Source organism: Calypte anna, chromosome 6 (genome assembly GCF_003957555.1).
Source record: "Calypte anna isolate BGI_N300 chromosome 6, bCalAnn1_v1.p, whole genome shotgun sequence".
Lineage (NCBI taxonomy): Eukaryota > Metazoa > Chordata > Aves > Apodiformes > Trochilidae > Calypte > Calypte anna.
Window position 1 is genome coordinate 34,245,816 of NC_044252.1, and position 26,865 is coordinate 34,272,680.

Below are 26,865 nucleotides of genomic sequence, written 5' to 3' on the forward strand. Positions count from 1 at the left end.
TGCTTTTAAGTGACCACAAATAAACCTCACCCTCCAGGCTACTTTTCGGACATTTTATTCCCTTGCACCTTCTCCAGCTCTCCTCTTTCAGAAACTCGATTTGCCAAAATCTTCTCACCCTGCAGCCCCCCCTGTCCAGCTCACTCTCCCCACCCTAAACCTGAACTTTACAGTGACAAAGCTGCTTTCTTCTTGCCTGCTGCCCTCCATCACCCTGCCCCGACGGGCGAGCAGAACGAAGCACAGGGCTAGTTAATATTGGTTTTAAAGACCCATTTCAGGTGTGCTCCAGCCGTGGCTGAGGGGCTCCGCACCGGGCAGGTTCTGACCCCTCCTGCCCGGGCTGTGGGTTCGTGATGAACTTTCACAGAAATTTGTTAATTCTGAACACCTGGAGCAGACCCGGCCCGGCCCGGATAGGGCTCAGCACGCCGGCCCATTCGCTCCGCTTCTCCTCGACCATTCACACAGTGCGAGGGCTTCGGGGGGGCTTCCCTCGCACCTGGAGCAGCCGCACCAGAACCAGAACCAGGTAGGACGATTTGGGATGCAGCTGGGTCCGTTCGGCACCGCCAAACCCGCTCGCTCCGCTTCCCCTTCCTGTGTTTCCGGGCTTCCGCCGGCTCCGCCCCGCCGGTTCGGCACCACCCCCGCTGCCGCCGGGCCGGAGCGGTCCGTCCCTGGCCCGGGCTTCCTCCCGCCCTGCCCTGCCCTTCCCTGCCCTTCCTCCCTTCTCCTCCTCCTCCGCTCGGGCAGGTGCGCGGGCTGGGCCGGACCGGGCCGGGCCGGGGAGCCGCGGGACTCCGGTGGGGTTCCCAGGGCTGGGGCGGGGGGAGCGCACGGCGGGGAGGGCGGAGACCGGAACCGGGAGCGGAACCGGGACCAGGATCCCGGCAGCCCCCGGAGCAGCTGCAGGGGGGATGTGTGCGTTCGCAGCCCGTTCGTGCCAGCCCAGTGCGGAGTTCTGATCTGGGTTTGGTGCCGGGGGCTGCCTGGTACCCGTGTTCCCTAACACCAAGCAGGGGGAATGCCCCCGGTTCGGTTCCGAGGCCTTTGCTGCACGTCCACGTGGCGGTCGGCGGCCCTTACTGCAAGGTGTCTGGGTTGTGAAACTTAAAGCTCGGCTGTCCCCAGCCAGCCCTGCCGAACCTCCCCGGGACCAGGGGAAGGGGCACGGGCAGTGCCGAGGTTCCTGGTAGCAAGGATGGGATGGGATGGATGGATACTGGTACCGGCCTGTGGGCCCAGCAGAGCCCTGAAACTGCCCTGGGACAGTACCTGGGTTGTTAATAACATTGACAGCATCTTCGAGGTTTTGGCATCAAAGCCAAGCTCTGCAGCTGTGTGTGGAAGGGGTTCAGTGGTGTAACTGCACACGGGGTTTAAAGCAAAGGTAAAAAATGATTATTTACTTCTGCTCCCAAATAAACCTCTTCTGAGCTGTGTTACGTTTCTGTGTGATGGAGCTCTGGGTAAGCAGCGAGGTGCAGTCTCTGGAGTGTTTTCCCCAGCAAAGCCTTCTGCTGTACAAACTGGGGTGTAAGGTGGTTTAGAAGTGACTGTCAGGGCATCACTCCTGTGCCCAGACATGTGCTTCCCCCTGCACAGGGGACAGGGGTTATCTTCTGGAGGGCTCTGTCCGGATGACAGGGTTCCCTGGTGAACCTGCTGAAGGTTTTGGCCTCTGAGCCCTGGCTGTCTCCTGAATGCCCCGGGGACCAACCCGGGTGGTGTTGGAGCTCTGCCTCCCTGCACTGCCTCCCTGGCCTTTAGTCTTCCCTCCTGTGCATGGAAATGCAGCCTAAGTGGAGCCATCAGAGGGGATCTCCTGGTGCGTCAGGATGCTGGGGAGCTGAAAGTCTCTTCTGGCAGCTGTGTCCCCATGCCTGTGCACGGGTGTCCCTCTGGAACCTCTGCCTGCTCTCTGCAGGGAGATGTGAGCAGCACTGAGGAGTCTTTCCCTCTTGTGTCAAGACCTGAAGGGTCTTAGTAACTATGGGGCAGCCCAGCTCTGCTTTTGAGGCCAGTGCTTGCAGACTTCAACTGCAGAGTATTTTGTTTTAAAGCCAAGTTCTTTCTCCAGCTGTAGTTTTTGGTTGGGGTTTTTGCCCCTTTGAACAAATTTCCCTCCTCTGGCTTGTTTCAGATTTTTAGTTCCTTAATGAGTGCCCGAGGGGTGTTGATAAAGGTTGTTGCCATTGGGGCAAAAAAGCCCCTTCCTGTAGTGCAAGACACTGAAAACATCCCCTCGTGAAATTTACCAAGCTGCTTATTTGTTTGTGTATGTTCTGTCAGCGTGTACCATGTTTTCTCCAAGTTAAGAAGTTTTGTTTGCTTTGTTTTCCAAACAGAAATGTTCCAAGTCTGGACAATTCTACCAAAAAGCTTCAAGCTTAAGAGGAAAAAAGATGTAGCCATGTGAGCTTGCAAGGTGGCTTTAGCAATTCCTATCTGCATTGTGATCCATGACAAGTTAATTACACCAATTACACCAGCAACTGAACAGAAGCTCTATAGGAAACTGTTGTAGTTATATTGCAACTTGTGTTACCGTGACTACTTTATCTCTTGATAACTCTGTAATTAACTTGTCACCACTGTTTAATGCTTAACGTATGTAGAGAATCAGTTAATGGCATCACTGCAGGGATAGGAGCCTGAAGGAGAAGCTCTGCCCTTTGGGAAGGTTATCAGGGTTTCCTTGAATGGCTAATTGAAGGACTTGTGCAGAAAAAGTATTAACTTGGTTATGGGAAGTGTGGATAAGATGGAAAGGCTTCACCAGAGAAATTCTCTTTAAACTGACTTTGGTGACAGGGGAAATGGTTGGAAGAAACAGTAATGGGGAAAAAAAATCCAAAGGAAAACATGCCCAAAACACGGGTGACTTTTTGTAGTGTTCTCTTCCCGTGCAGTTAGGGTTTGGAAGAACAACTGATGGTTCTGAACTGAACCTCAGTGTGCTGGCAGCTGCACCCAGGTGTGCTCTGAGCGGTGTCCCTGGGTGCCCTGTCCCCCACCTGGGGAACCAAGGGTGACATCCTGCCCCGTGGTGGCACAGGGGGTTCCAGCAGTGATGGTTCTGGTGTTGGTGCTGTCAGAGTTTTGTGGGAACAGACTGTAGCTCCTGACTGGTTTGGGGTGTTAAGCATCAGCCCCCAGCCTGGTGAGCTGCTCTGCCTGGGATGTGGCTGACCTTAATTAACTTAATTCCTGCAAAGAGGGTGAGGCAGAAAAAAGCCTGGCTGCTTGGTGATAGTTGTTAACATCTCTCCTTTTATATTTTACAGAGCAATATGTTAAATTGTGAATGTGTAAAACTTCTGACTACGTCCTGAAGGCATTAATGTGCAGCCCAAGGCTTTTAAAGGTTTCCTGTGTTCGAATAATTTCCTGTTTGTAGCAGTGAAGTCAGGGAGTGCCTAATCCAGGCTGCATTGCCCATTCCCAGAAGCTGTCGGGTGAAGCTGAACACACATCCCACCAATGGCACAACTTGTAAAAGCAAGCACCTGTTAAATCTATTTGTTTTTATTATGGACATCGATCTGCCAGTTGTAATAATGCAGTTATGGACATTTTTCTGCAAGCACAGTGCTGGTGGCAGTTTTTACTGACAAATTGAGTCATGTGGACAGTAGTTCAAAATCCCCTCACTTTATTGACAGATTGTGCAGTTCTCCAGTTTACCAAGTGCTCGTAAGATATTTGGACTGGTGAAGGGAATGTAACTAATAGGAGGCTTGAAGCCTTTTAGGTAGTGATTGGCTCCAGTACGTGTCTTGGCTGCTTTGTGAAGCTCAACTTCTTCGTTAATGCCAGAATTAAAAAAAGCAAAAGGCCTGGTTTGGTGTCCTTACTACAGATTTCCAGTTCTTGAGTTTTTAACCCTGCTTGATAGCAGTGAAATTGCTGTTCTACAGATCTGTGCTGGCCGGTGCTTCAGCTGTGCTAATTTTTCTGAAGGTACAATCAGCAAAACCTTCCCTATGCAAGAGAAAGATCCTGTTAAAACATCTCCTGTAAGGGCTAATTTGCCTCAGCATGGAGGTGTTGGGGCCAGCATCAAGTCAAACAAGTTTGGAGGAACAACCAAACTATAAAATCTGACCTATGTTGCAGTATTTTCCAGGAATACAAAATACAATTTTAATACAGATCTACTTGTGTGGTCCAGACTACTGGGTAGAAAAGTCAAATGTGTTTGGATGTCAATAAACTTTGTGTGGCTTTGGAAGTCTGCAAAGGCTGAGGAATTGTGAAAGCTTTTCTTTGGGAATGCTCTTGGCTAATCCTTTTCTGAGTTGTTTACTTCTTTACAGTTTTACATCAGCAGAGCAAAAGCTCCCTGTCCTGATATCTGTCAGGACTGTCTGCTATCTATGTTGCTTTATATTATACCAAATGAAATGGTATAAATAATTGCAGGTATCTTTTCAAGTGACTTGCAGAACTTGGACGTGCAGCTCAAGTTCCCCCCAGTACAACAGAGGTCCTGAAGGTGATTAAAATACTTAACATCTGAACAAGTCACCTTCCAAGAAGGAAAAGGGGATTTAATTGATACAAAAGGTCTGACTTAGCCTCTGCTTTACAAGGGGGATTGTAGTGAACTGACCAAGGGGCTGTAGTCCGGAGCAGCTGAGCAGAGGGGAGTAAAAATTTTCCCTCCCTCAAAGCAGGGGTGGTGGCATCTGGGTAGAGAGCTGGAAGTGTTGAGTTTGGGCTCAGGAACTTCACTGCTATTTTACATCCAGAAATCCTGCTTCTGACTTGAAGTTCGAGTCCCACTTTGGGGGATGTGATGGCAGCTCAGTAAAAATCACTAAAATTCTTGCCTTGTTTTAATAGCATGCTGTGTGCTGTTGCAGATGGGATGCTGAAGGAGATGGGCTTTTACCTGATGGGGTGTTTTCAGGTTTTGATTATTACCAAAATGCCACTTTTTAGTGTATTATGATGAGAGAAATGGCTATTTCAGTAATGCAATGTATATTAGCAGATTTTTGTTTTCTGACTTGGAAGTCAGATTTTTGTTTTCTGACTCGTGCCAGCTGCATGCTCCAAGGGTGGATTTAACTCCCTCCAGGTAACTCTGCAGTAGCAGATAGCAAGTATCAGGGCTGTCGGTAAATGTTGGTGCTGTGTAATCATCATTCAATAATATTTATATTATCTGGTTGCTTTAGATCAGTCAGTACAGTGCACACAGTAACTTTGTCTTTGCTTGTTTGTACACTCAGGTGTGCAGAAGGTCTGTTAATAAGTTTAACTTCTAATAAGTGCCAAAATTAAACTCAAGGCCCTGTTAAAAGCTTAATTTCTCTGTTTTGCTTCAAAAACTCAGAGGATGAAATGTACAGCATTTTAAAATCCATACAAATTGCAGAACTTGCTTTGGCAGCAGTGGGCTGGCTGTGTTGAAGGCACAGTTTTAAGACTGGCAGAGAAACAGCTCTCACAACTTTGTTTTCCCTTCATCCAGCTCCATTGATGTTTGGTGTGATCAAATATAATGTAGTGGGAAGGGTGGGGAGAAAAGGGAAATCCCTTGCACAGTCTCCTTTTGACACCAGAAATACCTCTGGTTATTTGTGGACTTCAGTCCATGATTTCTGGTTGCTTGATGGAGAAATGAGATTCTGTTTATTTTTAAAAAAATAACTGAATTAATTGATTCTGAATCCTACTTAAAGTGGGTGTGGGTCATTATCTCCTTCTAGCTTTGATGCTTGGGTCTGGAAGGATAGGCTGAGCCTCCAGCCAGTGCTGGGCTTTCAGAAAGTAAAACTGAGGCCCCAAAAGGTCAAGTGCTTCATCTGAGAGATGTTTTTTAATAAATGGGGGAGTTTTAATGTTTCCACTAATGACATGAGTTGTGTGTTAGTGATGCACCTTGATTTATATTACTGGTTCTGTAGTATTTATATTTCTATAGGGCCTGGATTTGAATGCTTTTCTGTTGCCTTTTTGTGCAGCTAGATTTGATTCTGTCGAGAGTTGCTAAGAATATGATTAACCCTGTGGGTCATCTTATAATGTAATTATTAATGATTGATTCTGTTTATCCTTGAAATCAATATGAGAAGCAAAATGATTTGGCATATATTTGGGGTTGATTTCTAACATTCAGTAAACATGATCTTGTGACAAGGGTACTATTGGTTTATTACTCGGAACATGTTTGATGAATCTGAAGTGTGTAATTAGTTTTATATAATGATGGTGATATGTGGTGTTTTCTACATGACTTATGTTAATCTGGCCAATAGTGTTAACATCTCCTGCCACTAATAGTTAGGGTGGGGATGTATAGTAATTGATCTTCCTGGGAGTGCTGTAATGTAAAAACAATTCAGGCTGTTTGAAGTATATTTTACAAGTGTGCATTGGGCCTTTGGGATGTTATACTGAAAAACCCAATTGTACAGTTACCATGGGAACCCAATTAGAATAGATTGCTTGAGTTTTTTTCAGTCTTTCATCTTGACCAAAAATCTAATGTACTTTAAATGTTTTCATATGGAATTTTATTCATATACTGATGTGATATAATAGTGTTTTTAAATTTTAGTATTGAAACCAGGGAGCATTATGTTCTGCAAGTCCTGAGGACTTGTCTTTCAAGGAGAATCTCCCCTTAGTGCTTAAAAGCTGATGAACTGAACAAAATAGTTTTTATGAACCTGGGAGTTCTCTCTGTAGTGCTGCCATCACATGTACCCAATTTCAGGCTGCAGTCCTGTGAAGGTCATTAGCAAAGTAGCTTACAACCCAAGGACTTGTGTTCTAGACTGTCAAGAAATATGGCTGAAGTTGTTCACAGGATCTTAATTTTTTTTATTATTTTTTTTTTTTTAAATGTAACCACTGAGTTTTATTTAAATTTCTGGTCCACTGAGGTTTGGAATGCAGTCAGGGTGGGTCTCTGCTGTGTTACCTTCCTGCTCCATCTCCTCTCCTGCTGCACAGGAGCTTTTATTCAGCACTGAAGGTGCTTCCAGGTGTTTGGGGAGCATCCTGGTGCCTGGCTGCCCATCAGCACAGCACTTGTGTCAGGACAGAAGCTGTGGGAAATGTGGGCTTCATCAGGCAGCATGGGGACAATCTCCTCTTCTTCTCATTTCTGCTTGTTTAAAGGTCCCTTTGCTTTATTCCAGCCTCTGCACATGCACGAGGCAATTTTCTCTGTTGGTGAAGGGGTTGCTGACAAAAAGGTTTTGCCCTCTTAAGATTGTTCCAGTGATTCTGGGATGTCCTCCAGAATGTGTCGTGGTTGTGTCTGGTCACTGGCAGTTCCTGTGCCATTCAGAACAGAGATTGGGCTCTTACCTTTAAAGTCATCCTCAGAATAGAGTGTTCTTAGCACAGTGACTGCCAAGGAAAAAGCAGCATCTTTTATTTCAACAGGGAGGGCAAGGAGGATCCAATTTTGTTTAATAATATATAAATAATCCTATTTAGAAAGAGAACTATAATAATCAAAGTCAACATTTATTTCTTAAGTAGTTTATCCTGATATTTTGCAATTTGTAATTTTAAACCCAGAATAGACTGAAACCTTAAAATATGCCATATCCCAAATCACAAAAGGCTGTTTATTTTACTAACTCAAGTGCATTATTGCCTGAACAGGTATTTCTTAAATTCAGACCATAGCTTTTAAGGCATTCTTATGCAAAAGATCAGAGCTGTGCAGTGCTTGTTACAGAAGAAGTCTTCAATGTGCCATCTGTTGATTTTTTTTTTATATATTTTTTTTTTAATTTGGCTCATAACAAGCAGCAGGTGACCTGGTGAACATGAAAATTCCTGGTTGCTTGTGAAAAAAAAAATCAAACTTGCTTTTCCATTTATATATACTGAAACTTAGAGCCCATTTAAAACCCTGATTCAGGGTTGGTTGTAGGGGAAATCACACTATTGACTTACACTGCAATTCCAATTAAATCTCAATCTAACTGAGAATCTTTTTTTTTTTCTTACAGGTGAAGACCTTTCCTCTACCATGGCACCAAAGCTTGTTCCAAAAGTAAGTTTCTAGTACCAATAGGCTTGTGTGTAGGTGCAGGCTGCAGCTCCAGCATTACCAAGGAGTTCACGTAACATAGTTTGTTTTTTCCCCAGTGCCCAGCAGTCAGTATTAAGAATCCAGCTGACAAGATTGATGCTGCATTGTAAATCTCTGTAGCTCTGTCATGGTTGGTAACAGGCATCAGTGGACCTTTCCCCATCATGTATCTATCTGCCACAGAGCATAAACTAACAGGACAATGCTGCATTTTCAGTTAAAAGTTAGCATCTTGCTCCCATTTCCTAATAAATAACCTCACTGAAAAACAGGTTTAATTTGAGGTTTGATGCTTCAGTGGGATAAGTGTAGAGGAGTAACTTTGTAGTAAAATAAAAAAAAAAGTATGGTTATCAAGAAATAAAAAAAATTTACCTTCCTGCAAGAAAGACATCAACACATTTTTAATCAGAAACCATATTCTTCAGATAATTTAAATGAACTTTGAAGATAGGAATACACTTTTCTGTGGAATATCTGTTTTTGTGACATTATTAATGCTCCTCTAGGAGAGTATTTTTAGTACAATCAAACTTGCAAATCTAACCATCCTGCTGGCAGCTTCTTCCCCTGTTAAAAATGTCTTAACAGTGGCATCTCTTGTGGTTTTCAGCTGCTTTACATAATACAATGTGGCATGCAGCAGGGTGGCATTTTCTGTCTTCCACCCCTCTGCGGGAGACTTTCTTTTTCTTTTCCACAAAATAAAATTGTTCTTTTTGAAATTGAGTAGTTCAGGATGAAATTCAGGAAAATAAGGGTTCTTTTATTCACTTTTTCTATTAATCATCTCTTTGGTGTATATTTATGCATCTTCCTGTTGCAAACATCTTTTAGCCAGAAAGGTGGCAGAGAAATATTTGGTTATCTTCACAGCCAGGCATGGAAGGCACAGTCATGGTCCCCTCACACTCAGAGCCAGGTGTGATACAGCTGCCAAGCAACACAAAAGTAATAATTTGTTATCTAACCTTTCTATTTCTCTCCTCCTCACTTCTAGTTGAAAGGTGCAGTAGTAGCTGTTTGGGGGAGTTTCTCCTTTTTGATAAAATGTGAGCTCCTGCAGCCCCATCTGCCATCTGGGTGTGCATCCCTGGGTGTGCATCCCTGGGTGTGCATCCCTGGGTGTGCATCCCTGGGTGTGCATCCCTGGGTCTCCATCCCTGGGTCTCCATCCCTGGGTCTCCATCCCTGGGTCTCCATCCCTGTTGCAGTGGCCAAAACTGGATGTTGGGTTTGTGGGGAGGGGGCTGAAATGTGGCTGTGTGCCAGCATGTAGCAAATGTCACTGGAGTTGGGAGGGTTTTGGGTTTGTGGTGTTTCTGTGCCAATTTTTCTATTGCACAAAAAATTTAGTTCTAAAGGTAATGCTCTTCCTCTCTGGGTTTTGTGGTTCTTTTTTTTTTTTTTTTTTCTGTAGTTAGTGAGTTTAAAGTTAGTAACCAGCTCCTTGTTCTAACTGCAGTGCTTTGCTCTCTGTTAATGCAGTGAAATGCTTGTCCAAGCTGTCCTGAATAAAAGAGATTGATAACAATAGGAAAATTCAGATGTGTATGCCAGGACTAATATCTTACATTGCTGTATGAGTCTTTCTGACACCTGTCTCTTATGTGCATTTCTTTTCCTGTAGATGTATTTGGTTTTTTTAGTGAATTGTTAAGGCACAACTTGCTGCTTCATTTGTTTAAACCTGTTCTACTCATTTTAAAAATTTCAATGAAATTCTTCCCTTGAACACAATTCAGATTCCTGACTCTCCTTCAGCCAGGAAAGGAGCACTATTAATGGTTTTGTTCATATTGCTTAGATTTATATTATTATTCTCTAGCTCCTGCTCTTCAGGTATAGCTATTTTGGTATTATAAAGAATGATGGATTATATAGGAAAGTTTCTTTTGAAGCACTCCTGATATTGTGCAATGCACTTGGGGGTCAGCTACACTTGACTGATGCATGATTTATCTGATGTCCCTGCCACTTTCTGAGATAAAGCTGCTATTTTATCAAAAATGCCAGCAAGTGTGATTTAGAATTTATACACCTCCTTTTTCAAATAATTGTTCTGATTACTTTCTGGCACAGCAATAAAATGATAAAGGTAATTGCACACAAATGCAAGATAGCACCAAAATACAATAAAATTAACCTGAATTAGCTTGACTTGTCAATGAGAAGTATTTATGAAATGTATTTTTGCAATAAGGGAGACTGATATTATAGCTGGAAGGTGAGTTATTGCCTTAATGTAATACTGTTTGAAATTTAAAAAAGAGACTGTTACAGTTGAGGGTGATTGTGCCTTTGAAATTAAGTTGAAGTGATTCTTATAATTGGCAGCAATAATGCATTGTGGAGGTAATATCTTTTATTGTGTTATGCCTAGTTGCATTATCTTTTATTTAGCTGCTCCTGACTTCAGCTCTGCAGAGAATGCAAGAAGGAGCAGATTGAGAATTTTGTGGATTTAGGTGATAAAAATTTGAAATGTTGCCTAATATTAAAGTCATTCTTCTGCTAGATTTTTGTCATTTTTAGCCGATTTTGAGTTCCCCTGATCTGGGTCTCATTTGATTAAACTTTCCTCTCATCTCCTTGTGTTGGAGTAGGTGCTGTGTGTTTCCATGGGCAGTTATACCCTGTAGAGGTGGTGCTGGGGGCTTGGCTGCATCCACACACATCAGGAGGGGATTTGGGCACTTAGATGTTGTATTTCTCAGTGCCACAGAGTGTGACCTCCTCCTGCTAAAATTGTACAGACCCTATAGCAAGAACTTCAATGGTTCAAATCAATTAAGGAGTAGAAGTTGGCTGTATCTTGAGTTGGTTTGGGTTTTTTTGTTGTTTTTTTTTTTGAGCAGAATATTTGTTTCTTTAATTGTTTGGCAGCAGATTGCTTAAATGTTATTTTTTTATTCCGTATGATTATTAAAACAGTGAACAATTGCAGGAAGTACAGCATTGGTTTGTAGCACCTTGCACAATGCTTCTGATTGAATCTTCTGGAGTATCCTTGCCAGGCTAAATATTGATCCATCTGTGGGTCACCACTACAGTAAGATCTTCCAGATACTTCTTCCCAGCAAGGAATATACAGTTGTGACTTCTGTCTTTGTACTGGTGCTGTGATTATTACAGAAATAGCACAGTCCTGGCTATTTTTCCTGTTCTTGCCACTTCTTTTTTTGTCCAGTTCTCCTCCAATGAATCATGTTATTTCTAGACAGCCCGATGTTTCAAACAAGAAATCTTAATTTTACCTTCATGCTAATGATACAAAAAGATGACAAATATTGTTCAGAGTGTGTGGTTTAGACTGTTCTGTGGCCACAGCAGTGGCTGCTGCATTGGGATAGCATTTAAGTTTTCTATGCAATTAGGAGCTGGGGGAAGATAGAAAACATGTTTATTTGGCTTTGGAGAGGTATTGGAAGAAATAGTGTATTTGAATTCCTGTTTAAACAGTCCACTGAGGTCTTGTGTTTAAGTATCTGCTGCTATGAGTGTCTCAAATCACAGCTTGGCACATGGGCAACAGATGAAGTAGGAAAATGTTTCTTGAATGCAGTAGTAATAACATACCTGCCTCTTCTTAAGGAGAAAAAGTTTTGTAACAATTAAAATACCGTCGTTTAGGTAGAATAGAGAAGGCTGAGGTAGCCCTGTGAGTGTGCTGGGAATTCCCTGTTTCACAGCTCAGGATTACTCCTCTCTGCCAAAGCAAGAGACTGAAGACTTAGCCAAAGAGCCAGAGGCTACCACTGCTTGGAAAGAGACTTTTCTAGCTTGGCATTTCAGGGTCTTTTGATTGCCATCCAAAGAGGATTAGTGGTATAATACAACGAGATGACAAACTTGCTGTTGTTTCCTTGATTGTTTAATAAATGTGTTTGCTCTTGTTGAATGCTTTTAAAAATGCCGTGGAGAGGAGATGGTGCTCTCTGGGTGTGGAATGGATCCATCCTGCTGGGCTGGCAGGGGCTTCTCTGGAGTGGATCTGCTGGGAAGTGAAGGTGGGAGCTGATTTTTGGTGGCTGGCATGTGTTTAAAATAAGCAGTTTGACTCTTTCATGTTTTTGGTGAGATTCCTTCTTTGGAAGGTAAAGAAATTGTTGCATCACCCCAAACTGAGCCTGGATTTGCTCACAGTGTGTCTGACATTTCCTTTCCAGACCTCCCCTGGCCAGGAAATGAGCAGGTTGTGTTTTCTCACCCTCTGAAGTTACAGTTTTGGCTTCACCAGGGTGAGATTTACTTGGAGGAGCCTCAGAGATAGATATTAGTGGGATACTGCAGTACATTTCAGTGCTGCTTTTTCTTAAAAGCCTTCTCTGGGTCACCGTCCTGTTGTTCAGCTGTAGGGATGGTTGTCACTCCTGCAGCAAGGACAAATCTATCTGGAGCTGATCTATGGTGCTTTATTCTGCAAGCTAAAAGTTTGCTTAGGATGGAATAGGAAGAAAAAGATGAAGTACAGAGTTATTGTGGGGTGTATGGGGGGGAAGAAGTGGCTGATGTCCAGGTGGGTGTTCATCTAGTTCACAAGAGCCTGATGCAGGACTGGGTTTTTATAGCATCAAGGGTAATTTTAAATGTTGTTTAATCTGTTGCAGCAGATTATATTGACAAAATTAAATCTGATTAGCTACCATTGTGGCAGTTTTATTTCAAGACTTTCTCCTTGAATTTGAACAACAAATGTAGCACCTTTTTTCCTTCCTCAAAATTTAACTTTTGCCTGAATTTAAAAACTGGAAGGTGCTCAGCTTTTGTTGGATTAACCTATTTCCGTATGTTTGAAGGATGCTGTGTGGGATGTCCAAGTTCTGATACAGAAAATGAATGTTACTTGGTCTGAAATGATCATCTGTAATGAGATGCTGGCAGGACTGCCCTGTGAGTGTGTGGTGCAGGGGGCAGCAGCAGCCTCCTCTCGTTCTGTTAGACCAGGAGAAGCTTAGCCCTGCCTTACAGACACTTCTTTAATGGGTTCCCTTGTCCAGAATAAGGTACCAAACCTATAGGGATCTGTTTGATCAAGGCATCCTTGCAGCATTAGAGTTTGCTCCAGCATGGTCAGTTGGAAACCTTTGCACTCTTCCAAGAGTAGGAAGCAGCTTTTGGAAAAGTTTGTATTTTATCTTTGAAAGAAAGCAAACACTTCATAGGAAGCAAAAAGGCTGAGTTAAATGTTTCTTTGTATAATTTTTATTCCAGTGCATTAAAGTATTTCTGGGTGTGAGAATTCTTTTTAATTTTCCCTTCTTTCTTCCCCCACTGAAATTATTTGTAGTACACACTTTCTTTTGCTCCTCTGTAGCAGCCACTCTTCATTTGGAAGGTGAAACAAGAGATGATCAACATAATTACAAGAGAGGAGGCCTTTACACTTGTGTTCTGATTGCATGTGGTCTGCATGCATTCTGTGGGGTTTTTTCCCCAACCTTTAAGTTTTTCTCTGTTTTAGAACACAGGAGAAATTACTTTCCCAGCTGAGAGAAGCTGCATAAGGCTGGAAAATTACTCTCCATGCTGAAGTGTATGTACACAAATGTGTTACCTTTACTATTTATATCTTTGGCTGTGTTTTTACCATACAATGGATTGTTTCCTTTTAAACATGCAGAAACCAGTAAAACAAATACAGGAAGCCTTAAGCTAGTAAGGAGATGTTGAGAGAACTATAATTTAATGAAAGCCTTGGATGAGCGGATCCCTGGCATGTGCCAAACCCGGGGCTGTGGTCAACCTCCTCATTCATCCTTACTCATCTCCTCCTTATTCATCCCTGCAGCCCCAGGAGGGCTGGCAGGAGCTTTCTGCAATTTTTTTGCAGCAACATTTTGCAAACAGCATTGGGGACTGAGTTTCTAAGTCATAATTTCATGCAGTTGTCCTTAGGAGGGTGTAAGAGGAGATGTTGGTGACTGTTCTTGCTGCTGTGGATGGGAGATGGACACATCAAACTTCTTCTTTCTGGTGATGGTTCCCGGCTGGGTTTGCATTGACAAATAATGCTGATTGGGTTTTATAAGGGTTTTGTTATGAGAAGGATGTAAACTCACTGGATTGGGAGGAATGGCTGAAATGAAGGAGCAAATTGGCAAACCAGTCCAGGTACCTGTGAAGTATCCCCCTTAAATTTAAATCCAATATTTCAAGCTTTCATTGAATTTTAATTCAAAACTTGAATCAATAACAAGCAGGTTTGATACTCAAAAGGAGGACACTTAGAGAGTTCAGGACTGGTATTTCTTCCCTGTAATTACGATGAAGAAGCAAGTTCCCTGGCATTTATTGATCATCCCCTCAAACCCCACAAATTCCTGGTATTGCTTTTTGGCAAGTCCCTGATGTTATATGGCATCAGAAACAGGGCAGCTGCCTGAGAATTACAGCTCCTACACTAGTGCAAGTGTGTCAGAACACTGGAGTGATGGGTCCTGAGGATGTATTTGTGAGGAATAGGAAGTAAATGAGTTGGCACTTTGCACCTTGGTGGGCTGGGCACTCGAGGTGACATTGCCCTCAAACTGTGCTTATTTTATTGGATAAATACATCTAGAAACTCAGCTTTTACAGCTGATAATCACTTGGATTTGTCCTATTTGGGATCCTCCCAGACAGACTGCCAGTTCTTTTTAGCTTTTGAAGCCAGTGTGTAGTTAGATCCTAAGCCCAACACTGGGATAAGATTGCTGGGGAAACCTCAGTGCATCTGGTTGGGCTCCTGACTTTTAAAACCCAGTAACTTTTGTGGCATTGAAGAACTGAGAATTTTCAAGTGTGCAGTGCTGATTAGTCTAGAAGTGGTAGAAATATAGCAATTTCTGGGTTTGAGGAATGGCAGGTGAAACAGAGGAAGGATTGTAATGCAGCTTTATCCTGTTGGTTGCATGTACACAAAGATTAACACTTATCTGAAAGGAACAAGAGAGCAATTTCTTGGAGGCAACTGTGTCATCTCACTGATTAATGCACTCCCTTGGTTTAAAAAAATAATTGCAGAATGTGAGGACACATTAGGTTTAGTGGTTGAATGTTATTTTTGCCTTGATTCTCAGAAAATATTCAAGTAAAAAAAAAGTCATGAGGACTTCCATTTGAAGTTCAGCCACATGCTGTAGCCTAATGGAAATCCCCTGTTAAATCAGATGCTGGTGGTGGCAGAGAGGATTATCATTAATGTTTTCATACAGCATGGTGGGTTTGTATTGTTGGCAAAGCAGAGTGAAGGAAATAGAAAAACGTGTAGAGGGAGATCCATCAGAGATAGGGCTCAGGCTCCTTCCTGATGGGAACGACTCAGGGGCTCAATAATACTGAGGGGAAAACGTGAAAAGCTGGGATTTTTGGTCTCTTTGACTGCAGCCTTCAGGCAGAACTTGGTTTAAGACAATTTCTGATATCTTGAGGGGCTGAACACTTCTGGTGGGTGCAAACACATCTGCAGGCAGCACTGTTCCTTTTTTTTTTCTTTTTTTCCAGTGGAAATCTGCAGGGTCAAGGGTTTTAGCACTGTAAGAGGAGAAGAGAGGAACAATTGGAAAGCAATGCTGACGAAGATGCTTTGAATTCTTTCCCCTGAGCAGTGCCAGGGCTCTGGGACTGCAGGGCTCTGGGACATGGTGCTGGGGTGCAGGAAATGCCATGAGGTTTGCTCTCTTGTCTTCTGGAAAACACAGGCCCCTGGGGAGAACACCATGCATGGAAACACTTTGTGGATTTTTTTGAACCTTGTTGATCCTCAGAATTTCTTTGTGTTTCATTATTTATCCATTGCCCTTTATGGAGATGAGTTGGATTCTAGAATGTCAAACCAGACTACAGTGGAATTTGGGGGGGGGGGGGTTAGAGCAGTAGAACATGGTAAATAATTCTGATTTAGTAATGGCAAAGGCCATTAGTGCAGATTTCAATAAAAACATCAAATAGGAGGCATGTTCTAGTACTGAAAACCTGGTCTGTGAAACTGAATGATGGAAGATGGAAGTGTAAGATCTGTGGATACAAGTTGGCAAGCTCATGTTGGCTCTTTGGGTCCCAGCACCTTGTTTAGGAGGTAAAAGTTCCTGCTGCTTTGCATCCTTAGCATCAGAGCCCTAGGAGAGCAGTGTGAGTGGCACTTCTGTTTCCTGGGGGTGTTCAGTGGAGTTGCTGTGTGATTTAGGGACCTTCACCCTTTGGAGGAAGGTGGTGGCACCCAGGCACATGCTGTTCAAGTCACAAGAACATGCCTGGAAAATGGGGCTCCTCTGGAGAGATTAACCCATAAATCATGGCAATATTCTTACTGATAAATCCTTCACTGTGAAAACCTCTTGATAATCATCTGTTTAACAGCTCTTCCAGGTTTCCATGGAGGGTTTAGTGGTGTGGTGAGATCCAGCCTGGCATTGCACCTATTATTGCTGTAGTGAGACTCCAGGGGATGGCAGGAGAAGTTTCCTCTCTACAGCTCCTGTCTTTCCTACCAAATAAGTTTTGAATTTTTGACAGATTTTGGCACAAATTTGTAAATCTTAAAACTGGAAAAGGAGAATTAAAGTGGGGCTCATGAAGTCCTTGATGAAAATGCCTCAAATTATTCATGTACATAAGCTGGAGTAAAAAGGCAGAAGGCAGCTTGCTTGTGTTTATTAGATATTTTGCTGTAAACTGCCACTCAGTTCTGGTTCTCACAGCTTCAGCAAGGGCACTGTGGGGACGATGGTGCTGAGCAAATTGTGCCTTTACTGGAAGGATGTGGGCAGGAGCTGGATTTCAGCAGCAGTCTGCTCCTGTGATGTCTCATTTGCTGATTTCAGCGGGTCAGCCTTAGAGGCTGATTGTATCTGCAGCTAAAAAGCTGCTGCAATTTAAATCTTGAATAAAGTTTTGCTTTATTCTCAAATAGTGCCTTCAGGAGTGTTTTGTGCCCTCCTTCTTTTCTGGCTCATTTCAGCTGCAGGTAAGGGGTGAAAAGGCACCTGAGCGTCTGGGCATCTGCACAGTGACCTTCATCTCCCAGCCACGGGTGGATGTGGGTGTATGTTGTGCAGTTCCATGCTTTTATAAAAATAAACCTTTTAATATTGCTGCCCAATGCATATGATAAACAAGACTGAAAATGCTGGTTGTACTCACTCAAGGTTTTCATCTATACAGCTTAGTTCAACTTGGTGTGAACTCCCAGGCTTATTTATAGTTTTGTTACTCACTGCATCCTGTGTTTTGTTGTAATGAAAAAGCTGTCCTCTTACCACTAAATTGTTATATTCATGAAGTACATGGTGTGAGCTTCAGTGCATCTATTTTGGGGCTGTCAACCAAATAACCATGAAGAATGTATACTGGTTATCCACATATGTAAACTTTGATGCTGCTTTTTTACTAAGGCTTCTGCAGTGAGGTGCTGCTGCTGCAAAAGCTCACCCAGGTCCTCTGCTAAAAATAAAAAGTTCACCCAAGTTTTCTCCTTGAGGAAGTAGCAGGAATTGAGGAAAAACCTGGTTGAAAAGGAGGGTTTCACTGTAGCACTAGCAAACATTTGCTTATCTATCAGAAAGCTGTTTTGGCCAGCAGTCGGGCTGTATGGATGAGTAGGAAGGGGCAGCTCTTCAAGCCTGGCACACTGCAGAGCTGGATTGTGGAAGTGCTGCCTGAAACTGAGGTTGCAGTTTGCTTCTGCTCTAGTGGACAGAATTTTTTTTATTTTTTTTTCTCTCTTCACATGGATTATGTTAATCACACGTTTGACTTCATTACATAGCACTTAATAATGGGGCTTAAATTTAAAAAAAAAAAAAAATATTGCATAGGTGTAAGCAGTGGCCAGCTGTAACTGTCCTGTCCATTTTCCTGTCTCTGATGCACCCCTAGTCTGTCCTTGTGCTCCTCTATCAGTTTCCCCACTGCTTAAACACTCCTGCATTTCATCCAGTGCTTCTCAGGCTTTCAGCATCATCCCCTTTGCTGCAGGGGCCCATGGGTGTCACAGGTGGGGATGTGACCTGCAGCCCTGGCTTGGTGCCTGGGTGACTGCAGGGGACATACTTGTGGTGTTCTCCTTGGTTTCCTAATGCCTGTACAAACCAAACTGTAAATGCTGCTCCAGCATCTCCTGGTTCAGACTGGGTTTTTAAGCCCAGATGAATTTGACAATATGTTATTGTTGGTCTTGTATAATATTGAGAAATGCTTGGCATCTGGTTCAACTCTGTCCTATCAGTAATCATAAAACCAGGCTAGTAACAATGGGAATAAAAAATGCTTCTTTTCCTAAGGAATGATTGATTTTTTTCATATATTTTTCCAGCAGACATCCTCTATTTGTGTCCCAGCAGTTATTTGCATAACACTGCTGCTGTAAAGCAGTGAATATACTTTGTTGTCACAATAATCCTTTTGAAATCAATGTCAAAACGCATTGCATGTTAGCTGAGAAACCAACCATGAAACTGCTATTACTTGACTTTTTTTTCAAAGGTCACTCTTCTGCTAACGTTAATGTGGGTTCTGAAACTTTGATTTAAATGCTGACTTCTTAGGAATGAACATTTTAAGTCGGAGTCTTGAAAGTAAAAGCCATAGCTGGGGAAACTTGATATACACTGTTTTCTTCCTTTAAAAAAAAAAAACCAAGCAAACAACTTTTGAAACCTACTCAAAATATCTTGAGATGAATGTTCCTTGGTGAAAACACATGCATTTAAAGTGAGTTCTGTTTTCCTGCTCAGGTGACTTCCAAAGGAGGGGAATCTCAGTGCAAGGAGAAGCGCGTGGTTCTGCTCAGCCCCGTGGGAAAGCTGCAGATATCTGGGTGTGAAATGGGCTTACATGAAATAAAACTTCCAAAAATGAGCGTTCTGCCAAGTGGGTGAGTTCATGTCCTATTGATCTTATGTTTGTGGATGTGGTAGAGGGAAGAGATTGCCTGGAGGAGCCAAGACATGACTATGAGTACTTGTTTTTATGAGCCGTGCTGGGCACACGGTGCTTGCTGCATCGGTAATGATGGCAAAGAAATGTTAGGAAATAAAGGCACTTTTAACACAGGTTTGGAAAGTAAATCCCAACCCCTGGTTTTGGCCATGTGAATCTGTCACTGAGGAGTAAGACCTCTTTACATGCTTAGTAAATTTTGTAGATCTTTCCTAAGAAGTCTCATCCTTTGTTACTCGCTCGTTGCTGCACAAGTGAAAGATGCACAGGTGAAAGATGCTCAAGTGAAAGATGCTGCCACAGGCAGTGGGTTGTTCCCCTTCTGGAGGTGGCAGTGCTGCAAGGCAGGGTTTTTCCCCCTTTGGAAGGACCATGTGCTCATGTGTAATGTGAGCAGGCTGGCTGGTTGAAGGAGGATCTCGAGATGGTGTTCTTTAGGCAGGCATCAGGCAATCGAGAGCCTTTCCTGGGTTCTTCAGTTTTTATCTGGTCCTCATTTGATTTTTCTCACTGGTGAGCTCATTTCCTGGCCTCCCAGAAGTGTTGAGGCTTTAGTGGCATCTTGGTACCACTTAAATCATGCCATCTGATAAGTTATATGCAAAAATTGTTATATTAATGATTGAACAGTACTCGAGGGTGGTTCAGAAGTTAATGGTAAGCAGAATATTCTTACAATTACTTCAAAAATTTCCATCTGGAAAAGAGGTGAAAGGTGAGACTTGCTTTTGTCTTTACTGATTACAAAGTTCTAGACATTTTAAAGCCATCTGTAAATGTGCTGAAGTACAACATGGAATCTCTTCTACTCATAGCTAGTGAAGAGCTGTTTAATCGAGCCTTGTTATTTTCAACAGAATAAAATAAAACCCAAACAGCACCCTGTGCCTCTCCTAACTGGCTAATAAACACTATGGTAAAAACACTGAGTAGAAAAACCCCAAACCATGAGAAACGTAAAAATTGATTTTAATGGGGCCCTGTCAGAGGGAACCATAATGAGCAGAAGCCCTGTAGTAAATATTGGTATTCTGCTCTGCTGTGCTTGGGACTTCTCATGTAGAATTGCATGTAGCAATCAATATGGATTTTTAGGGGGTTTTAACAACAAAAATAAGTAAACCTTTGAAATATATAAATACTTAAGACTCGCAATCGGTCAGACAAGCCTGGTAGTTGTAGAAAAGTCTGATAAGTGTGCCTGGTTAATGGCATAATCGGTTTGTGGAGATCTTGCTCTATTTTACAGCTTGTAAAATGCTGTGCAATTAATCACCTGAGATTACAGCCTATTCTGTGATGGCTCTCCTTAAAACTTAAGAGCACAGGCTATAATGTAGTATAAAAGGAGAAGCAACAAAGTAAAATTCAGTTTTCAGTATGCTTGAAAGAAATTGATCTATTAATGAGATGAAACTAATTGTAATAACCTGAGGTTATTCTGCCCCTTGTGAAGCTGCAGAGTTTAAAAGTGGAGGCATGGCACAGGGTAAGGGTTTCTGTTTGAGGAAGAGGAGTTTTTATTCACCCTTGCTAAATACTTGTGTACATATGCATAAAATAATTTCCTACATATCATAATTATATACTTTGATTTGCAGCTAAACATTAGGGTCAAAGTTTTAATTTATTGAATGTTAACTACAATGGTTTCTGCTGGTCATCTGGCCCTCTGTAGATAGACCCAGGGAACTGGGGGTATTTGGGTGCAAACTGCAGTTTGAGAGACCTCAGAAGTTGTAGGTGTTTCATGTACCTTTTATGAGAAGTGAGATTGGGCAGCCTGACTTGGTTTATGATTCCTTGATGGGTCAAAATGTGCATTTTCCTGGTGGTGAAGGGGTACCCCAGGCTTCCCTTTATATTTTGAAAAGAAGGATTTTTTTGGAAGCAGTGTGATCCTATCTGCTCTCTGTTTCTTGCAGGTTATTTGTAATTTTCTTTACACTGTTTCTTTTCCCTGTGCCTGACTAGGAGATCAGAGGAGGAGGAACAAGGAGCCAGTTTGGCCATTCTTCTCTTATTAATCTGCCTAAACCTTTTAGGGGTGAATCTTCAGCTCAAGAAGTTTGCCAGGGTTTCAGTCAATCTCTCTCTGCCAGTTTAACTTTATCAGAAACTCTGCAGAATCTCAGTTTAAACAGGTTTCCAGCCATTACAGATGCAAAGAAAATCTCAAGTGTGTGCAAACACAGCGGATGCAGCTGAGTCTGATAAGAGCCTAGAACAATAACTTGGAGAGGTGTGAACCCCTCTGTTCATCTCTGAGGTGTTTAATCATAGCCAGTGATGATGGTTTAAATGTCAACTTTGCTAACTGTTTCATTCCTCATACTGTAAAATTTACTGTGAGTGATATCTCACTTTGATGCCACAAGTGGGAGGCATTTGGGATTGTGCCACTCCTCCTATTTTTCCAATAAGCATCAGCCAAGGCTGAGGAACTTAGTGGAGCTCAGGGGCACACTAAAAGCCAAGTGAAGGAGGTAGGTATGTGACTGCTCTGCTGCTTTGAATAGACTTCTGTCTCACCATGAGCATCTGATGGGACTTGTGTGAATAGAAGGGTCTTGGCAATGTAGCCTGGAAGAGGTGCCACTCTTCCCTGCTCAGTTCTTCCTTCACATTATTGTGTGACAGCAGAGACTTCATAATTAAAATGGTGTAGGATAAAACATAAAGGACACAGAGTACACGTTTGGAGTAGAGAAGTTAATGGCTTTGGGATAATTTTAAGTGCAGAGCTGGGGAGAGGGAAAAGATGACCCAGAGACCTGCTGGAGACTGAAGCTGTTGGTACTCCAGACTCCAGGTTGTTTCTTGAGGAAAGATGTGGTGGAAAGTACCTGGTGGAACCAAGGCACTGGGTTCTGCTCCTGCACAGCCTGATGTTTTTGTTGTTAAAGAGGAGCAACTGTATTTACAACCGTTATTCTTCTCTAAGTAAAGCTGTACTGCTAATTATTTCAAAGACCAAGACCCCTGTCCCTGTGGAGTTATCCTGTGGCACGTGTGCAGTTTGTAGACCTTACAAAAAAATAATTAAACATCTGCAGTTTTTGGAAAACTATTACTACTCTTTGGTTGGTTTTCCTAACTGGTACTGCAGCATTGTTTATTCTCTGTTAAGGTCATAGTCCTCCCAGAGGGAAGATGTCAGAACCCCCTCTGTGCACTTTCCAGAGCTCTTGCACAGACTGTAACCAGCCACTTATGATCACAGGATGTCTTACATGGCCCTTTTATGTAGTTCAGTGTATTTAATTACTGCCTACAGTGACTGGAAAATGGTTCATTAGGTGGCTTTTTTGTGGGTGTTAAGATCAGGAGATGAGGTTTGAGGTACAGTCTGCATTTCATGAGTGCCCTGAGTCCTGCTCCTCATGTTCCCTGCTCCTCTAGGACCTTCCCAAAAGCTTCCCAGTGCTGCTTTGGCTCAGGGATTCCAGCTCTTTCTGGGGTGATGCTTGCTCAGCACCTGGGGCAAAACCCACACAGGATTTTGGACATTATTTCCCCTGAAAATGTGGTCAGGCTGTGGGAGTGAGGGGGGGCTCTGTGCTGCTTCTGCTTCAGCCCTTCCCAGTTGGGATTTATTAATTGATGGGTAAAGGGAAAGCATTTTGTGGGTGCTTGTGAAGAACAGTCCCCAGAGGAGAAGGTCAAAGTCTTACACATCTTTGTCTGAGCTTTCCATTTCTAAATGTATGTTAACTTGTGGCACTGAGTGTTTGCAAGTCTCAGTGAGTTTTCTGCCAATTGTCTTGAACACTGCATGCAGATTCCTTGGTAGGAAGATGATGGTGGTTACTTCAGATTATTTCAAAATTCCAGGAAGGTGGTGTATCTTTTTTTTAAGAAAAAAAAAGAAATATTACCTTCTCTGGTAGTAGTGTCTACAAATATCCAGGCATCAATCTTTATTTCAGCAGATTCAATGGATGTGGCAGGAAGAGTTATTATATAGCATAGTCCTTCTTTTATTAAAAATAAACTGGGCTAGGTTTTTTCATAGTTTCTTGTGGTGGTGCTACACACTGTTTATGCTGCATGAAGGCAAGAAAATGTTGGAAATAGTGTTTCAAAAAACTAAAAAAAACCCCTCTTTTCTCAAGACCTGCAAAACCATGTAGAAAGTTCAGACTTTGTCAAAGCCTTGCATGTAGCACAGCTCAAATACAAAGTTCCAGATGTTTTTAGGAAGGGTTTGAAGGATGAATTTTACTGTCAGGTGTGGATGGTGAACTTTGTTTTGCATGATTGCCAAAACCCATATCCCTCTGTTCCTTAAACTGAACTGAATCTCAGGCAACTCCACTGGAATCAATACTCTCCTTTATATAGCATTTATGCTATGTTATTTTTCCTGACAGCACTGCTGCCTGTGTATTCTACTGTCAAAGGGGATGGTACAAGATTCAGGAGTGTTTTCTGCAGTCTTCAGTTGTGTTTGTGTCCATAAATCTGACTAGAGAAACCTTTGAGGAGTCTATGTAAAAAAATAATAAAAATAAAAAATTAAACCCTCCCCTATATTTCTATTGGACAACTATTTATGGTAATAACTTGATGGTTTAAAAGCTTTCATGTTATAATTAATGCCAGTTCAAAATGGTAGAAGATGGTGTGCAGAAGAGCAAAGAGCTTTGCCTGGTGTGTGTTTGCCAACCTTGCTGCTTGGTCAAGGCTTCTAAAGCAGGAAATGTTCCAACATCCCAGAGAGAGCCTTTTCCAGTGATGATATTTTAAAATGGCAAAAATAACAACAAAGTGTATTAGATAATATAACTTCTGCAGACACCCACTTGAAAATACCACAAATATGATGGGTTTATTTCTAGTGCAGAAGATGTAGAGCTGTAATAGCAATGAAAAATAATTTTGCTGAGAAGTGTGAGAATTTGTCTGGGCAGAATAATCTCTTCTAGAAATTTCTAAGTAAAATAAATCTTTTCCTGACACCCTGCCCTATACTGTGCCACAGACAGGATGCCTGGTGGATCTTTTAACTCTTCTGTGATTCAGGCCATGAGTGGAACCTTTCCACTTCTCCTGCCAGAGGTAGATTAATGCAGGGGAGCATTTTTCCATAGTAAATCCCTGCTGTAAAGCTGGAAAAAGGGCTGCGTGATGACATGGACTATGTTTCTGTTATCTGTCAGAGTTAGTGGGTATTCTTCAAGTGTTCAGTATGGCATCATATCTGCTGGTTTCTTCTCAGGCTTTTCTAGTCCTCCAGAAAAAGTCTAGCAATGTGAACAGATAATGCCCAGGGTAATTTAAAGCCCCAGGGCTGTTCTGAAGTTAGACAGAGGGGTAGAAGTACAGGTGCCCATCTTGAACCCTTCTTGCAGTTCTCCAGAAGTGAGAGACTGAGTTACAGAACCTGTTAGTGCTGCCTGGTTGTACAAGTGCTGTGCTCAGAGCCCTGTGCAGTGTTTGAGAGGTGCCAGGATTTTTGGGGGGGCTTTTCCCAGCTGGAGGTGGCAGCTGCTGGTCACTGCTTGCTGCTTTGGGTTCTTGCATTTGCAGGAAAACTCTCAAAGATCCCATGGTACCTGTGCTAGTGCTAATCACAGCTGTTCTTCAAATGCCTCCCTTAATTCCCTCTTTAAAGAGAATTTAAGGCTTGGTAGGACAAAGCCCAGAAATGACCCTGAGGTGCAGGTGGCTGTGTCCCTAAGTCCCATGGCTCACCTTGGCACTGAAATGGCAAATGAGCTTCACAACCAGAGGAGAAAGTGTTAAATTGGGAAACCTTATCCTGTAGCTGTAAATGCCATTTTTCTTTCTTCACAAATGTAACCTTTTAACATTTATTTTTAGCTTTTACATTAATATATGTAAAAATATTAAAAGCTCTTGTATATTACATTAAAAACTTATGTCAGCTGCCCTGCTTTTTCCTATTTATTAAAACTTTTCAAGCAGTGAAAACATTTTACTTGTTAATGAGGGGAAGAAGGAAAATTAATGACATCGAGCTTGGATCTTCCAAGATGTCTCCTTTTAACCATGCAAAACCAGCTCTTTTTCCCACACTATGTAGTTTAATTTCTGTGTTAGGGTTCAGTAAGCAAATGCAAATAGATTTAATGATTTGCATCAGTAGATCACTTCTCAGTTTAATATCCTCTGATATTTTGGTCAAGGACTTTTTCTTTGGAAGGCTAGTGCTGTTTTGTGGAGGAAAAATATTAATAATGGTGGCATTGTTATATTAGAGTCGAGCAAGGGAAATGTAAAACTTATTCAAAAGCAGCTTCCCCTATTATCTCCTCACTAAGATCATGCAGTGGAAAAAGTTATCCAGGAAAAGACACTTAGGAAATAATTGTGAATTGCTGATCGCATTAAACATTTAATACTGGTTTCCATATTGCATCTTGTAAGAGTCTGATGAAAAATGAGAAAAATCCTGGTCAGTGGTGCAAAGTTCCTGGCCCCAGGATGGAGCAGTGGGTGCTGTGCAGTAGCTGGTGCCCCATCAGCTGAAGGTTGCACTGGGGAACTCCTGGCTCTCCCAGATCTTGGGTCTCAAGCTTCTGGTTTTATCATTTGCTGTCAGGATTTCTGGCTGCAGAGCTGTTCCTAAGAACCCTGTGTCTTTCTGATGGGTAAATCTATGTCTGATTTATTTAAATGTCTATTAGGAAAAGTCTAAATTTGTATAGAATTGAGTTCTGTGGGCACTGATGCAGGTGCATGTAGCACCCACGCTGGTGTGGAATGCTCACAGTTATCTCACCTGGGAGATGCTGGCAAAGCATGGCCAAGCTTGGGGCAGCTTGTCTCCTGGGACAAGGCTTTGCATCTTGGATTTAGCTGCAGAAATGGTCCTTTCTGCTCCTGCTGGAAAGCCTCTCTGGAGCTGGAAAGAAAACATCCAGAGCCTCTCATTGCTGCTACGTTCACTGAACTGCTACTAGACAGCTAGGTATGGTTCTTGTCACCTGTGAAGAAGCAAGTGACTGGACTGGCTGCCTCCCAGGAACTTTGGATTCCACAGGTTTGATTTTTGCCATGGAGTCTGGACAATGAGTTCATTTTTTCCAGTTGATTTGTTACGTGCACTGCAAAGATGCAGCACAGGGGCTGTGGTTTAGGTGCTGCAGAGCCTGTTCCACAGGGGCAGCTTCCCCACTGTGACACCTGAATGGTTCCCAAGTCCTTTTCAAACAGATAAAAGCAAGCTGCTTAATTCCATCTTGCCCCAACCCACCTCTGCCACTAAAATCACTCTCACTGAAGCACCATACAAGTCCCCTTTACCCAGACAGCTGCTTTTGTAGCCCTCCGTGCCTCAGTAGGAAATGTCTAAATATTCCTAAAAGTTGAAGGGGTTCTGTCACAGCTTTCCCTGGCAGAGTGGCTGTTGGATTGCTGGGTGGATCAGTGGGTGCCAAGCACAAAGCTTGCAGCTCCCTGGGAACACGTCTGGCCGCTGCAGTTATTGATGTACAAACTGTTGTGGCAGCACACCAAGTTTTCTGTAGCTGCTGCATTAATCTAGAGCTCCTGTGGTACATGGTGCTACAGTAGACTAATACATAAACTACAACTGTGCTGAGCAAAATACATTTAGAAAACCTCTTGTGATGGATAACTGCACTTAGCAGCCTGGTGAGTAGATGCCTGGACGTAAGGGAGAAGCAGGATGGAGAGTATTTCCAGCCTTATTTTTTAAACTCCTCAGGTTCAATGATCTGCCTTGGGAGGAGTTGTTGAAAGTTTAAACACTGTATGAAACTTGGTCATAAATATAAATCAGGTTAGATTAAGGCAATTTGAAATGTAATACCTCAATAATTTGGAAATAGTCATTCTTCACAGCTCATGAACGTTCTTCACTTCTGGAAATAGTTTGTTCTAAT

The 26,865-nt window shown here is 42.6% G+C and overlaps 1 protein-coding gene across 1 annotated transcript in view; it reads left to right on the forward strand.

Moving 5' to 3' along the window:
• The first annotated feature begins 426 nt into the window (after positions 1 to 426).
• Positions 427 to 26,865, forward strand: part of MGMT (O-6-methylguanine-DNA methyltransferase) — a 119,804-nt gene continuing 93,365 nt past the window's right edge. Inside the window, exons 1-3 of the mRNA XM_030453384.1 lie at positions 427 to 532; positions 7,989 to 8,032; positions 18,787 to 18,926. Coding sequence (XP_030309244.1) covers positions 8,009 to 8,032; positions 18,787 to 18,926 — 164 coding nt within the window. The 5' untranslated portion in view covers positions 427 to 532; positions 7,989 to 8,008. The remainder of the gene's footprint in view (positions 533 to 7,988; positions 8,033 to 18,786; positions 18,927 to 26,865) is intronic.